We start from the raw sequence: 14910 nt of genomic DNA on the forward strand, positions 1-14910 counted from the left end.
ACCCTCCCGTGTTATGATCTGTCTTTTATCTGTTTCTCAGAGGCCTGCCAGTTGAAAACACCACCTCATAAGAATCTTCTCGATGTAACAGCACACAGGTAAAGGTAAGGCACTGTTACCAGGATGAATAATAACTAGTTAACATGGGCTCTACCAGTTCCCTCAAGTATTACCAACTTAGCATGTTGTTCAAATGGAAACACTGTTACACTCAAGTTAACAGAAACGAACCTCAAAATTCTGCTTTGCTGGGTGATACCTCTGAAGCCAGAAGCCAAGGGCCTCCTGATGATGGCCAATCCGCATCTTGAACATCAGCTTGCTTTGGGTCTGTGGCTAAGCCAATGTTTAGTGTGCTATAGGTCAGTTCTGCCATTGGCAAATGAAGCCTGCCCAACATCCATTCTGGAAGTGTCCGAAAAGGTCTTATTGCCCAGAACACTTTGGAAGAAAGCCATGGTAAGTAATGTCAGTGGTGTCATGGGCTTGGGCCTCTTCCCCAGAGAAATACAGCACACAGATGCAGGAAACTTCTGAGTGATCGGAGAAGGTCTACGATTTTTAAACTGTCAAGAAACTATTAGGAGATTGCACACAGCCTTCTGCTTCTTTGAGAAATATTGTTAGTGCTGTTTAAAAACAAACTAAACAAAATGGAAGGGACAGTATAAAAGTAAAACAAACTGTACATCCTAATAAATATGATGCAACTGTTAGTCTGTGCTCTCCCAATTTTGAAAGGAGTCCTTTTGTGCTTGGGCAGAAGGATGGTCAGCCCTTTCACTCTGTTATAAACGAGGTGTGGGAGCCCCAGAGAGCTGAGGCCAGGGCCTGACGTGTGTGGGGCAGGCTGGCCTTCTGCTGCCACGCTAACTCTCAAGTCTCTACACTTTTTATTAGACCACATGGCCTCTGCCAGAGCTCATAGCCTCTGACTATTGGAAAAGACACTTTAATAACAATTTTACTTCCTCACTCAAGGGTAGGTCCCAAAGATGACTACCCTGACCTTGACCATCTTCCCATGAGAATGCAGATACTCTTCGACCCCGCGTTTTTGCTTTTCAAAGGTTTCCCTAAGGAAATAATCAAAGATATAGGGGAAGATACACAGACAAGGATATTTTTTGGTAGCATTTTTCATAATAGTGGAAAAATCACAAAAATAAGAGAAGTCTAAATAGGGGATAGGTTAAATGATAGGTCTATATAACAATGTACTAGGGAGTCATGCAAAATGATGTATAGAAGGATATTTAATTTCCCAGCAGTCTAAAAATATTGTCAAATGAAAAAAAGCAGGTTCCAAAATAAAATGGTTACATTTTCCTTCTTGATTATTTCTGTTTTTGAGATCTTCTATAACATGTATTAATTTGTTAAACTCAGTACAAGTTATCTCAAAAAAGAGCTCCCATTAGGGCATCATTTGAGAACCAATGCAGCCACAGAATGACAGGAGGAACATTGTCAAAACCGAGATTTAAGATACATTCTTTCTTAATTCTTGTTTGGGGAGCTCATTCCAGAACTTTAGCCTTCCAGACAGCTCTCTGAGCAGTTGATGAGGAGACCCTTAATACAGAAGGTGTCCCAGGTTTGCAGCATCCTCTGACTGAGGTTACTGGGGGGAGGGGTCCCTTCTCTGTCCTTCCTTCCCCTTTCCTTGTCATGTTGGCCTTCAAAGGGGGTTGGGACCCATGAGGACGGACAGGCCATGTACCTGCCAGGAGAATGTGTATCTATTGGGAGATCCAAGAGTGAAGCTAAGGCCCCTAAATGCTTTCTCTCAGGAGGAATCTGCTAAGCAGGAATTCAGGAAAATCTAATCAATCCTTATATTTTCTCCTCTCAGGTCTCTGGCAGGAACTGATGTTTAAGGCTGTTCTCCCTCACTCTCATGGGCTCCCTTCCCCTGCTGTGTGTTCTTTCCTTGTTTCAAGGTGGAGGCATCCATTTTCTGGGGTCGGTGGATTGCAGAAAGATCAGATGGAGGAGAAGAATGATAAAAAGGCTAAATCAGAAAAAAAAATTCAGCTGAAAATTGTTTACTCTTTGCTAGGAAATAGAGGTGAAAATAATTGACCGGATTTTGTTGCCTTCTGTACAGCAGTCCAAACTGAACTTGGAGCTTGCTGTGAGGTATTAAAGGCTTAGTTCTAGCTTTGTGATTTTCAAGCACGCTCCTACTCCCGTGAGATCTACCTCAGAATCAGCTGGATCCAATACCACTTTCTTTTACGAACTGAATTTATTTTGCACCTTCTCTTAAATGGAGCAAACCAGGTCTACTCATTGCATATGGTGGTGCATTCTTAGAATGCAATTTACACAGTAAATATACATATTTAAATGAAGCAGTTCAATATAGATCGAGGCAAAAGATGCTGTGGTTGGTTAAAAGAAGTTAATTTTCATCCTGCAATGCTGGAGACTGGAAGGGTAGGAATTCTTTCTTAAAGAAGTCTCCCCCACTCCTCTGCCCAGCCTCAGCTTACTCTACTGGTGCCCCTCTTCATTTGAGTGTATCTACTGTGTTCTATGTGCCGCAATTATTTTTTTTTTTTTAATTTTTTAATGTTTTATTTATTTTTGAGAGAGAGAGAGTGAGCGAGCATGAGTGGGAGACACAGAATCCGGAGCAGGCTTTGAGCTGTCAGCACAGAGCCTGATGTGGGGCTTGAACTCACAAACTGTGAGACCATGACCTGAGCCAAAGTCGGTCGCCCAACCAACTCAGCCACCCAGGCGCCCCTGTGCCACAATTATTTTTAAGTTCCTTCAGTCACAGGTTTTCTTTTTCTCTTTTTCCTAGTACACCATAACCTTTTGGAGGGCAGGTCTTGACTCTGCTATTTCCTTTCTATCCATCCATCCATCCATCCACTTGCTCATACAATGCAGTCCAAGGCACCACTGGGTGTAAAGCCTGTGACACCTGAGCTGGCAGACATGGTGTCTGTCCTCAGGAGGCAAACAGTTCTCTCAGGGGGTTAGTATGTGGCTCTGGGCTTGATAAGTGATCTAGTAGCTAAAGAACTATGAGACAGGTAAGACAGATAAATCCAGCAAATTTTTGCATAAGAAACAAGATCACAGGAAGGCACAAAGAATATTATGATCTTCACATCACATTTTGCAACACTAAATAACCCAGAGCGTCTCCATTTACACCCCCTGTCACCTGAGCACCACCACCTGCCACCTGAGGCCTCCGATGAAAACAAAGGGGAACACTTTTCTCTTGTCAGTGAACTTCTTGCGGGGGTGGGGGGGGGTGGGGAGGGGTCAGGATTGTGTTCTCATAGTATTTGTCTGTTTTGCAAGCTCCTACTTAGCTCAGCTGGGGGGACAACTGATATTCCTCCTCCCCGCCGAACCTGACCAACTGTCTCAAAGAAGCCTTTGTGAAAAGAGGTGGGATACAAAGGAATATAAATAAGTAAACCATCACCAGATTCAGGAACTGCCTTTCTAACATATGCAGTCCTACTTCTTTACTCCCTGGTGGGACTCCAAAGCCAAGTCCTCATTCCAAAATCAACCAAACAAAGGCAAGAACCTAAACAGCAACTTTAGAGGAGCAAACAGAACCCCGGTCAGAGAGAAGGATGTTAACGCCAAGCTTCTGGTAATGAGCACCTCTCTCCTACTGCTTGCTCCTTTAAGAAGCTCATCACCTGTCATCCAATTGCCCTAAGGGCTGTCTAACATCAGTGCAATTTACAAAATAAAGCTCAGGAGGTGCTTTGAACTCCAAAGCTTTAGAACTGCTGGCTCTCCTAATGCCAGGTGGCATTTTCTTCTCTTTTGAGGTGGTAAAAAGCACATAAAATTGACTATCTTAACCACTTTAAGTGTACTGTACAGTGGTGTTAACTATATGCATGTCGTTGTGCAAAAGATCTCTATAACTTTCGCATCTTGCACAACCAAAACCCCTACAGCTATTACACAACTCCCTTTCTCCCTTACTCCCAACCCCTGGAAACCACCATTCTGTTTTTTGCTTCTAAGACTTGACTACTTAGATACCTCACAGAAGTGGAATCATGTCTTTTTGTGACAGGCTTATTCCACTTAGCATAATGTCCTGAAGGTTAATTCATGTTGTAGCATACAACATGTCGAAGGTCTTTCTTCTTTTTCTTTCTTCCTTCCTTTTTTACATTTTTATTTATTTTTGAGAGACAGAGCGAGACAGAGCACAAGTGGGGGAGGGGCAGAGAGAGAAGGAGACAGAATCTGAAGCATGCTCCAGGCTCCTAGCTGTCAGCACAGAGCCCGACGCAGGGCTCGAACCCACAAACTGTGAGATCATGACCTGAGCCGAAGTCAGATGCTCAACCGACTGAGCCACCCAGACACCCCAAAGAAGGTCTTTCTTTTAAAGATTGAATAATATTCACGGTGTGTGACAGATTTTCTTCACCCATTCACCTGATGGGCATTTAGTTGCTTCCACCTCTTGGCTATTGTGAAGATTGCTGCAAAGAGCATGGGTGTGTGGAGGGGGCCAAAGGCAAGCTGAGAGCAAAGCACATGCTTAGCAACTTCCTCTCCACCCCCAGGTGGGATCTGTGTGACATTCCTGGGACTCCTAGTTGCCCAAGAACAAAGGAAAGGGAAAAACCAATGGTTAACCGATAGAGATCACAGTCATGCAGGACATGAGTCTCCATCAGTTTGCAACTGTTTTAATGATTTACAAGAAAAAAGGCAGTTTCCAGAAACCTATAGACTCAGTTTCCTGGAGCCCTGACATCACCCTCCCCTCCATAGTCGTGTGGGGAACAAAGGCAAGAAGAAAATGTAAATAAAATTAAATTCTTTAGAACCTGCAGCCCATTGACAAATACTTGAGACAGGCCAGAGTATAACGTTTCTCCTGGTCTCCCTACTGTCTTAACATTAATGCTTTGCCAGAAGGAAAAACAAGCTTCGCTTGACAATAGCTAGGCCTCCTATTAGACAATAGCTAAAGTCTTCTTTAGCATATAAAAGTCCTTTTGGAAACCTCCCTTTTGCCTTAGCCTCCCCCAACTCCATAGTATGTTATCAGTCACTCCTCACAACCCCAGTGCAGCTCTTTCTGCCTAGGGATCCTGTCCCTGTGCTTTAATAAAATCACCTTTTTGCACCAAACACATCTCAATAATTCCTTCTTGGCCATCGGCTCTGGACCCCCACCGGCCCTACAAAACCGCATCAGATGTGCAAATATCTCTTCAAGATCCCATTTTCAATACTTTTGGATATATATATACCCAGAAGTAAGATTGCTGGGTCATATGGTAGTTCTGTTTTTAATTTTATTGAGGAATCTCCACACCATTTTCCATAGTGGCGGCACATTTTACATTCCCACCAACAGAATGAGGGTTCTAATTTTTCTACCTTTTTGCCAACGCTTACTCTTTTCCTTTCTTTTTCATAGTGGCCATCAGACAGGTGTGAAGTGATATTTCATTGTGGTTTTGATTTGCATTCCCCTGCTGATGAGTGATGTTAAGCATCTTACCATATGCTTGTGGGCCATTTGTACATCTCTGTAGCCCAACCATAGTCGCACCAGGGGTTTCTAGCTAGAGGTTATAGGTGCCCTATGGCTTTGGCTGTAGAAAGACTGGAACTCAATTTTACTGTATTTGACATTCTGAAGGCAACCAACAATCACTTACAAGCTGAGTAAGCAGTGAGATTTTTTTGGTGTGGGCATCCCCTGATATTTCACTTTGAAAACAAGCTACTGTATTGATTGCTGTGTGCCCAGGGATAATAAGCTATTGATGGAAATAATGGGAAAAGGCCAACTGAACAGATGTATTTCACTTGGAAAAGATAATTTTTCTCCCTTCTGGCATTTTATATGAAAAAAAGGGGGTATCTTGAATATAGAAAGAGATATTAAGAATTCCTGCTACTTGCTTTCTCTGTTAGTGACTTTTCAAAATGAATGAGAAAATGACCCAATTTATTTTTTGAAGGCCCTATGTTAACAAGAGACAGTCTTTCTCTAGAAAAATCCAGTGTATGAAAACAACTCCAAGTACTCTTATAAAAGATGACTGTGTCCATATGTTAATGTTGGGATTATGAGGGACAGTGGCCACTGTGTCACTGCCTACCTGTCACAAGGTAGCAGGGAGGTGATACAGAGCCTGGAGCAGGCAATGGGGAAAATTCTGTATTCTTATTCTCTTCTCCGTTCGTGGCCTTCCTCTCACCCCCAATTTTCTGTGCTCTTCCCTGGGGACTCCCACTGCCCTTTGAGTTTCACATGCTAGAGATGCGCTATTCTGATGCAATTGCTTGTTATGAATCACTATTTGAATCTCTTAAAATCCCACATGCCTCCCCCACTCCTCAGATTAGTTCACTCACATTACTTTCAATGCTAGTACTTGAAGATGCCATGTAACAGGACCCTGTCATTGTGCAGATAAGAAAACTGAGGCCCTGAGAAGTTAAGTAATTCTTGAAAGCTCACCTGTCTTGTTAATGGCATCATTTCTGAATTTTCCTATTTCTTTTTCCTCACAGCTGCTCTTCCATCTTCCCAAATACTTAGGCTCCTAACTTGGGATGACTTTTGAAGCCTCCCCAGTTCTTATTCCTTTTATGCTATCAGTCACCAAGTCTTAATGATTCTTCTTTCAAGGTTCTTTATATTGTCAACCTTCCTATATTTCATTTCAACTGTTTTCAGCACCTCATTGACCCATCCCTGCATTTCTAAGTTACTGTGATAGCCTCTTTATCTGATTTACTTTCTTATCTGGTCTACCAGTGATTCACAACTCTGGCTGCTCATTGTGTTGACCGGGGACACACTTAAAAAAAATTACATCGTACCTGAGCCTGTACTCCCACCCACGGCCATCATTCCTTACCTTCGTGGGTTAATTGGTCTGAGGAGAAGCCTCTACAGGTAATTTTTAAATACAAGTTCCCCAGTTGTTTCTAATGGGTAGCCATGAGTTTGAAAACTATTTCCAAGAAAAGAAAGAAAGAAAGAAAGAAAGAAAGAAAGAAAGAAAGAAAGAAAAAAGAAAAAGAAAACCTTTTCCAAAAATGTTCCCCACCACCCCTAAGATACTTCTTTGGTTCCCTCAGTGTGATGCTCAAGAATCTTCTGTGCCTCCTCATTGCCACTGGTTTATAGATATTGGCCTCTTCCACACATTCACAATTCTTGCACTTCTACTCCCTCTGCTTTTCAGAAGGTTACCCTGCACTCTCCTCGTTTGTGATGTGGGAAACAAAGGCAAGCTGAGGACAAAGCATATTCTAACAGCCACCTCCACCCCCACCAAAGGTGAGATATGTGACATTCCTCATGCACTCCTGGCTGCCCAAGAACAAAGGAAAAGGAAAAACAAATGGTTAACTGATAGACTCATGTCCCACATGACTGTGTTCTCTATCAGTTTGTAACTATCTTGATAATTTACAAGAAAAAAAAAACTACTATCAATAGTTAGGCCTCCAGGGTCCTATAAGTCTACTTTAGCAAATGAAAGTCCTTTTGAGGGGCACCTGGGTGGCTCAGTCAGTTGAGCATCCGACTCTTGGTTTTGGCTCAGGTCATGATCTCAGGGCTTCATGGGTTTGAACCCCGCATTGGGCCCTGCGCTGGCACTGTGGAACCTGCTTAGGATTCTCTCTCTCCTTCTCTCTCTCTGCCCCTCCCCCACTCATGCTGTCTCTGTCTCTCTCAAAATAAATAAACTTAAAAAAAAGTCCTTTTGAAAACTTCCCCTAGTCTTTACCTCTCCCAACTCCCAAGTATATAATCAAACACTCCTCACAACCCCAGTGCAGCTCTTTCTGCCCATGAGTCCTGTCCCCATGCTTTAATAAAACCACCATTTTGCACTGAAGACATCTCAAGGATTCCTTCTTAGCTGTTGGCTAGAACCCCAACACTTCAAACCACATCAGTTTGCTTCTTAGCATCAAAATCATCTCCTACAGTTTCTATTTGTAGTGTCCTTTGCCCTCCACTCTGTTCATCCCAAACCTTCTGGTTCTTCAAGGGTTATCTCAAGACTGGCTTCCTTCAAGGATCCCTTCTGACTATTCTGGTCACTATTTCCCCCTCCCGTCTCAAACTCCCTTGTCATTTGGGTTTGCACTGTCTTGTACTTGTTCCAGAGAGTATTTTCAGCTATCCCATGAGATAGAGAACTCCTGGAGGTGAGGGAGGGACCTATGTTGTAATGCCAATATAGGGCAGAACTACAGTTTGAGAGAAAACACCTTACAGAAACATTATAACTTAGATTAACCAAAAATAATTGCCTGGAACATTCAATCAGCCAGATTTCCTCCACTCCACTCTTAACAGAGAATTAACTCCGTGCTTAACTCCACTCTTGTTTTCTATAAGAAAATAGACAAGCGGGAATTTATGAAAACAACAACCAAAGTGCTACTTCTGGTTTAGGTTGAGACAGTCAGTGGAAAGTTGGGACACCATCCTATGCCTTCTGCAACCATCTACAAAAGCTTACATTGAAATCTGCTGTCAGAATAATGACTGTGATACTGCGAGACTTACAGTCATTCATGCTCTCACTTGTTCACTCTATAAAGCACCATATTAATAATCCAGGGTGATGAGCAGTATTTGAATTCTAGAAAGGGGAGGAAGTAGGTGGATATTGATAATTATGTTGTAAAACAGAGAGTAAGAGGGAACAGGAGAGATATAAAGGGCTATGGGACTTCAGAGGACTGGGATGTTACTTCTGATTGGTGGACATGGGGAAGGATTCATGGAGGGGGCAGCCTTTGATGTGGTTCTTAAAGGAGGACATGATTTGGAAAAAGGGTTTCTCAAACGTGGGATCAGCATGTGCCCACCCATGAAGGTGGGAATATAGGGCAATGGTAAATACTCCAGTGTAGCTGGGGCACAGATATGAAATAGGATATTGTGGGAGATGAGAGACAAGACTGATTTGGATGGGGCCAAACCAGGGATGGTTCTGGCCCTAATTTAAGGGTGTCTGTGTGTGTGTGTGTGTGTGTGTGTGTGTTTGTGGAAAAGGTCTTTGGGCGGGGTGTGGGGGGGGAGTCCTTAAGGACAACCAATTGCTCTATTGCTCTGGTATCGAGCTGGGAAGATTGGCCAGAGCAATACAGAAAACAGGTAGGCTATTTAACCTTGTGGAGTGGCCCTAAACAATAGGAATGGAGAGAAAGCCATTGTGAGAAACAAGAGACATAAAATCACTCCCTCTTGGGAACTCTTTTATATATATAGGGAAGGCAGTCAAGATGGTTTTGAGGTGGGTGATGAGGAGGATTGATGGTCCCTTAATTAATAAGTGATTCAAGAGGACTATCCTTAGGAGGAAAGATCATAAATATAATTTTGAATACACAAATGTGGGTATCTGGCTAGAAATGTCTAGCAGGCAGTGGGAAATCTCAGGGTGGAGCTGTGGAATGAAGCTAGACATGACAAAACAGACATGAGTCATCTGCACAGTCTTGACAGGTGGAACCCTGGGGGAGAGTGAGATCCTGAGGGAAAATCTGGGGAGGGGCCTTGCTGGATGGGAAGAGTGTTGAAGGACACCCTGGAGAGGCAATCATAGCAGCAAGAGAAAATCCAGCTAATATACTGATCAGTAGGGTTAACTACTCCAGGGAGTCCCAGGGGAATAAAGGATTGAATTAGTCATTGGACTTTGTTACCATGGTAAGACTGGTGATCATTGAGGGGACACTTTCATTGGAAACTTGATGATGGAATCCAGATTTCAAAGGGCAAATGTGTCCCTGGAAAGGGAAATTAAGCAGATCATGCTTGTTTTCAAAATGTTTTGTACATCAATCCAGGAACGTAATACATTTGAGAGTGACTTTAATGAGTGCCAGTACAGAGTATTTTTTTAAAGTAGGCTTCACCCCCAGCATAGAGCCCAACACAGGGCTTGAACTCACAACCCTAAAATTAAGATCTGAGCTGAGATCAAGGGTCAGATGCTTAACCGGCTGAGGCACCCAGGCGCCCAAAGAATATTTTTTTGTGAACAGTGAGCACCATGTTTTCCTTATTTTTTTTTTTTTTATTTAAAAAAAAAATTTTTTTTAACGTTTTATTTTTGAGACAGAGAGAGACAGAGCATGAACGGGGGAGGGACAGAGAGAGAGGGAGACACAGAATCGGAAGCAGGCTCCAGTCTCTGAGCCATCAGCCCAGAGCCCGATGCGGGGCTCGAACTCACGGACCGCGAGATCGTGACCTGAGCTGAAGTCGGATGCTTAACCGACTGAGCCACCCAGGCGCCCCCACCATGTTTTCCTTAAACATGCTCTATATACATAGTTCCCTTAGGGGAGAAATGGTGTCATTCATCTTTGTACCCTGCCTATTCCTGCCCTCTGAAAAAACAAACCAGACAAACCAGGCCTTAAACCCATGACTGGATCTAAGTAGAAGCTCTAGTTATTTGCCATCTCACTCGTGGATTCCCATTGTGGCCCAGAATGTGGGGAACCCTGTGGGGAAGTCCTGTGGTGAGGTCCATGGAGAGTAGTGCATGAAGGCGTTTCCTACCCACAACCCTCAAAATCACTACCATTTATTGAATGCTATGCACCCAGCATTGTGTTAAACCAGGCAGTAAAGTGGATTCCAGTCCCTGCCTCCTCCTCCTCCTTCTCCTTCCCACTCCTTTCCTAACCCTGCTCCCAGCCCATCTTGGGGCAGAGCAACCACTTTTTCATCAAGAAAATGGGTCATTCTCCCTGTAGCTTTCCTGAAACCCTCTCTCTGGCTCCCACCACTCTTCTCTTTGGTTCCCTTCTTGCTTTTTGGGTTGTCCTCTCCTGATCTTTTACTTACCACATGGATGTGACCATGTCCCAAGGACTCTCCTCTCTGTACACAGAGGGGCCTCTGAGAGAGGCCCATTTGCAGCCCTCACTGTCCTCTTCGGGACTCCCCCAGTGCTCCGGCCCTTGAGTGCCTTATCCAACTACCCTGTTGGTAAGAGTCCTCTGGGCATCCAGAATTCAGCAAGTCCAAAAGTAACCTCGTTATCTTTCTTTTTAAATTTCCTCCTTCACCTGTAGGTGTCATCTTCCAGTGAGCCCTGGGCCACAAGCCTCCTCCCTGAGCCCCTTCTTTCATATTCATAGTTCACCAGTTTTGTTACTTCCATCAACGGAATGGCTGGAGTATCTCCAGAATCTATTCACAATGTGCTATTTCCACTATCACTCCCCCAAGTCTGGTCTTCTTATCATGTGTTTCAACCTCCACAATAGCATTTTAACTGTCTCCAGTTTCTTATAAAATCGAAGAATATTTCCAAATACGGATATTTTCGCCATTTCATTCAAACAATTTTTCAGTGACATCTGGTTATATAAAATCCAAATTCCTCTGCTTGGCATACAAGGCCCTTTCTCATTGAACCCACCTTTGTGTTCTTTTATTTAGGGCCCCCCTTTCTCATTTAGCCTATGTGATAGCTGTTCTCAACATGACTCCCTGACTTCGGTCAAACTGTTTCCTTTGCCTGGAACAGCCTTACCTCTTGCCCACACTGGTGAAATCATACTTGTCACTCGGGTCCCGGCTAAAATGTAAAGTAGAACCTTCTATGACTCTGCTAAGCAGATTTAGTATATTGCCTTCTTTGAACTCTTATCACTCCTTTGCCAATACTACTCATACTTGCCCCTCTGCCTGGTTTTCTCCCTGTCACTCCTACTTACTTGTGAATGCATATAGGCAGAGGCTCTCTTATTAATCTTTACATCCCAGCATTGAGTAAAGAGCCTGATAGATGTTGTTGGGACTGGACAGAAACCACAAAGAGCCTTCTTGTGTTTTTGTTTTTGGCTGGTGACACTGGTTAATTGGTTGATTCAGGTCTCCTCACCTCCATGGATTACAGACTAGGTAAAGTAAATTAAATGGTAAGCATATACCTTTCTTTTGTCAGAAACACAAATCTATACCTATTTAAACCATAGTCAATGGACGGGACTTCCCTATAATTGTTCCACGGCTTTATGCCTTTTCCAGTAAATTGGAGCTTTCTCCTTTATGCTCTGATTCAGGCTTCCCCTGATCATAACATCCTTGAGAGACAGACACTTTAGAGAAATGATACATTTAAAACATCTGTTTTTTAAGACATCCTCAAAGAATAATTGCAATTGTGTTTGTGTGTGTGTGTGTGTGTGTGTGTGTGTGTAATACTTATATGGCGTAAAAGTATTTGGTAAGGAATTGTTTAGCATTAGGCCAAATAACTCACTTAGTGAGTAAATATTATCTTTCACGTTAGAGTTATACCAACCCCAATGGCAATCTGCAGGGTCCTTAACAGTTGGAAAATATGTTTCAGGAAAAATTCAGAGAGCTAGCTTAAAAGACTTTGGTGGAGAGATGCTTAACCATGGCTGTGACAGTGTCCATGGGGTCACATCAAGCCTGAATTGAGAAATGTGTCAGTCTGATTCATGCTTCCATGCCTAACCATGGGGACTGAGCATGGTATCAATTTCTGCCGAAAAGTCAAACTGATGTTTTAAAATTCCAGTCCTACCTATTAAAATGTGGCAGTAGCCACCTGCCCGTTGCAGGATTTCACAGTGGAAACGTGGGCCACCCTAGGGGTGTGTTTGAGGGGTGAAAAGTTGCTTGAACCCTATTTGCAAGGCTATCATCTATATTCTGCTTTATTTATGTATGGGATTTTTTTTCCCTTAAGCCTTTTTCCAAGTGCTGGCTCAAATACAGCCAACACTTAAGAATATTCATTTTGAAATAGTGGTGAATCATGTTCAGATACAAAGTTATGCCTACTTTTTAAAAAGTCACAACTATCCCCCCCCCCCCCCTTAAATTTGGTGTATCTTTGAGCACAAGGAAGGAAAGTGAGAAGCTCCAGTCCTGTGTGGACAGTGACCACAGGGTGGGTGAGGGCCATACCGTGATGCCAGGGGATGTTCAGAGATCCTAGGGCTAGAATGTTTGGCAATGCGGCTCTCCTTCTGTCTGGTGCCAAAGGGGTGCCCTGGGCCAGAGCTATCTGAACTTGGGTTGAGGGGAAACCAATTTGATCATTTGCATCGAAGCCTGGGGAGGATTTTTGGAAGTGTGTGGAGCAGAACTCTGCCAGTGCGGTCTGCTGTACCCTCCCTCCCTTTCCTTCCTGCTGGGGCCATTCTGGACCAGACCCCTGGAATTTGGTGCATCTCAAGTTTTCAGGAACCCACAAATCCTATCCTTATAAGGATAGCATATCCTTATAAGGATAATGTAAGGTCTCAGCTACATGTATTTTCCAGAGCTCTAGCAGTAATTAGACAAGCTACTATGAAAGAAAAAGCATTATACATCAGTTACAAACAATGCAAAACCAAAGCTCATTAGAGAAAGATAATATTCATGCAGATTTTACAAACCGTGTCTTTAGGGTGGCCCAATAAGTAGAAATATGGGGACCCATGCTTGTCACTTTTCATGCACATGGAGAGACTGGAAGGTACCATTCCTAAAGGAAGGGGAGGAACAGCCTAGGACCAATCATTAGAATTAACAGAACCAGTGACAAAGATATATTATTACTGTTAGAGTCAAGATTGCTTAGTATGTTTAGAGCAGCTGAATACAAATTATCTAGGCAGTAAGAATAAAGACTTTAAGTAGAGCTACCCCTGTCGAGCATGCAGCATGAAATTAGTGCAAGACTGAGCTACATGTGTATTCCAAAAGTAGATTTTTCTCAAAATATTGAGGGCATCCTGAGGCGCTTTTAGGGAAGCACAGATGTTAAAAATTTTTTGAAATGGTCATATCACAGTTTTTGTAGAATTGTCTCACAAAAATGGGATGTTTAGCGATAGCCGCTGTCATTTGAGAATCAGTCACAGTAATAAATTCCAAACTATGAACAACTGAAAAAATGAAAACGTGGTGTGCCCATGTTTATATCTCTCTTTTTGCTAATAATCTCACATGTTCTTATAGCTTTCCTCACCTCTGACAATTTGTTTATTTATAGTCAAAGTGCACAGTTGACTTGCTGAGTGTAATTGTTTTCTGGAAAAAAATAAAGCAGGGAAAAGAAACGCAGCCCCACCCTGCCTGCTCTCCTCTGAGGTACTCACCTGTCCCAGGGCCATGCTATGAAGCTACCCTCTCGGTGGCTCTCTTGCTTTGTCTTTTTCTCAGCTCTTGGGCTACAGGTCTTTATCTACACGTAGATGGGTACTAGACACTCTAGAATATCCAAATCAATAATCTCCAAGGGACAGGACCCAGGAGGTGCACCAACGGCCACCCCCCCACCCCCACCCCTTGCCCGCTACTGTGTTTTCTCAGCTCCGTGCAGCCCAGGGGAAAGGAAGGTGAATGTGAGGTTAATGTGATCGGAACAATTTAAGCCGTGCAGCTCAGACATTTTGAGCCTGATGTACTCCTTGCTGGCATTACTGATGGTGTTCCCCATCTAAATACCTAACTTGCTCCAAATGGGGTGCTATGTCTGCATGGCTTCAGTATGCAGAATGGAACAGCGCTCCACGTAGATTTTTGATTATGCCACATGGAGTGCTTTTCACAGCATGGCATGTGTCTGAGGGAAGGGAGACCAAGGGTGAGCACTAGCACCTTGAGGTTAAATGGAAAGCGGAACCTCTCTGTGGTAAGAAAACTAACGCTTAACTACGGATGTTAGAAATGGAAATTACATTTCAGGACTTATTAATTGAGTTTACCATTTAGCCCTGCCAAGATGCAAGTAATTTTGTACCAAAAGAATCAAGCTGTTTTAGTGTCACACAGAGAGAAGGCTCTCATCTTGTTTTAAATGTGACCTTTACTGGACTTGAAAGATACATGTGCGAGGAAACCTCATGGACAGAAGTTCAAAG

General features: G+C 43.2%; 1 protein-coding gene across 11 annotated transcripts in view; it reads right to left on the minus strand.

Moving 5' to 3' along the window:
- The window catches only part of MAGI2 (membrane associated guanylate kinase, WW and PDZ domain containing 2), a 1363649-nt gene that overhangs the window by 49292 nt on the left and 1299447 nt on the right, over positions 1-14910 (minus strand). For 2 of the 11 annotated variants that reach the window (XM_019825382.3, XM_019825384.3), the window contains one exon: positions 13441-13529. The exons of 8 other annotated variants lie outside the window; for them this stretch is intronic. In XM_019825382.3, coding sequence (XP_019680941.2) covers positions 13441-13529 — 89 coding nt within the window. Of the gene's footprint in view, positions 1-13440; positions 13552-14910 lie in introns of all 11 variants that reach the window. One more of the 11 variants, XM_019825383.3, reaches the window with a different exon arrangement.

The sequence above is a fragment of the Felis catus genome, chromosome A2 (genome assembly GCF_018350175.1).
Source record: "Felis catus isolate Fca126 chromosome A2, F.catus_Fca126_mat1.0, whole genome shotgun sequence".
In the NCBI taxonomy this organism is placed as follows: Eukaryota; Metazoa; Chordata; class Mammalia; order Carnivora; family Felidae; genus Felis; species Felis catus.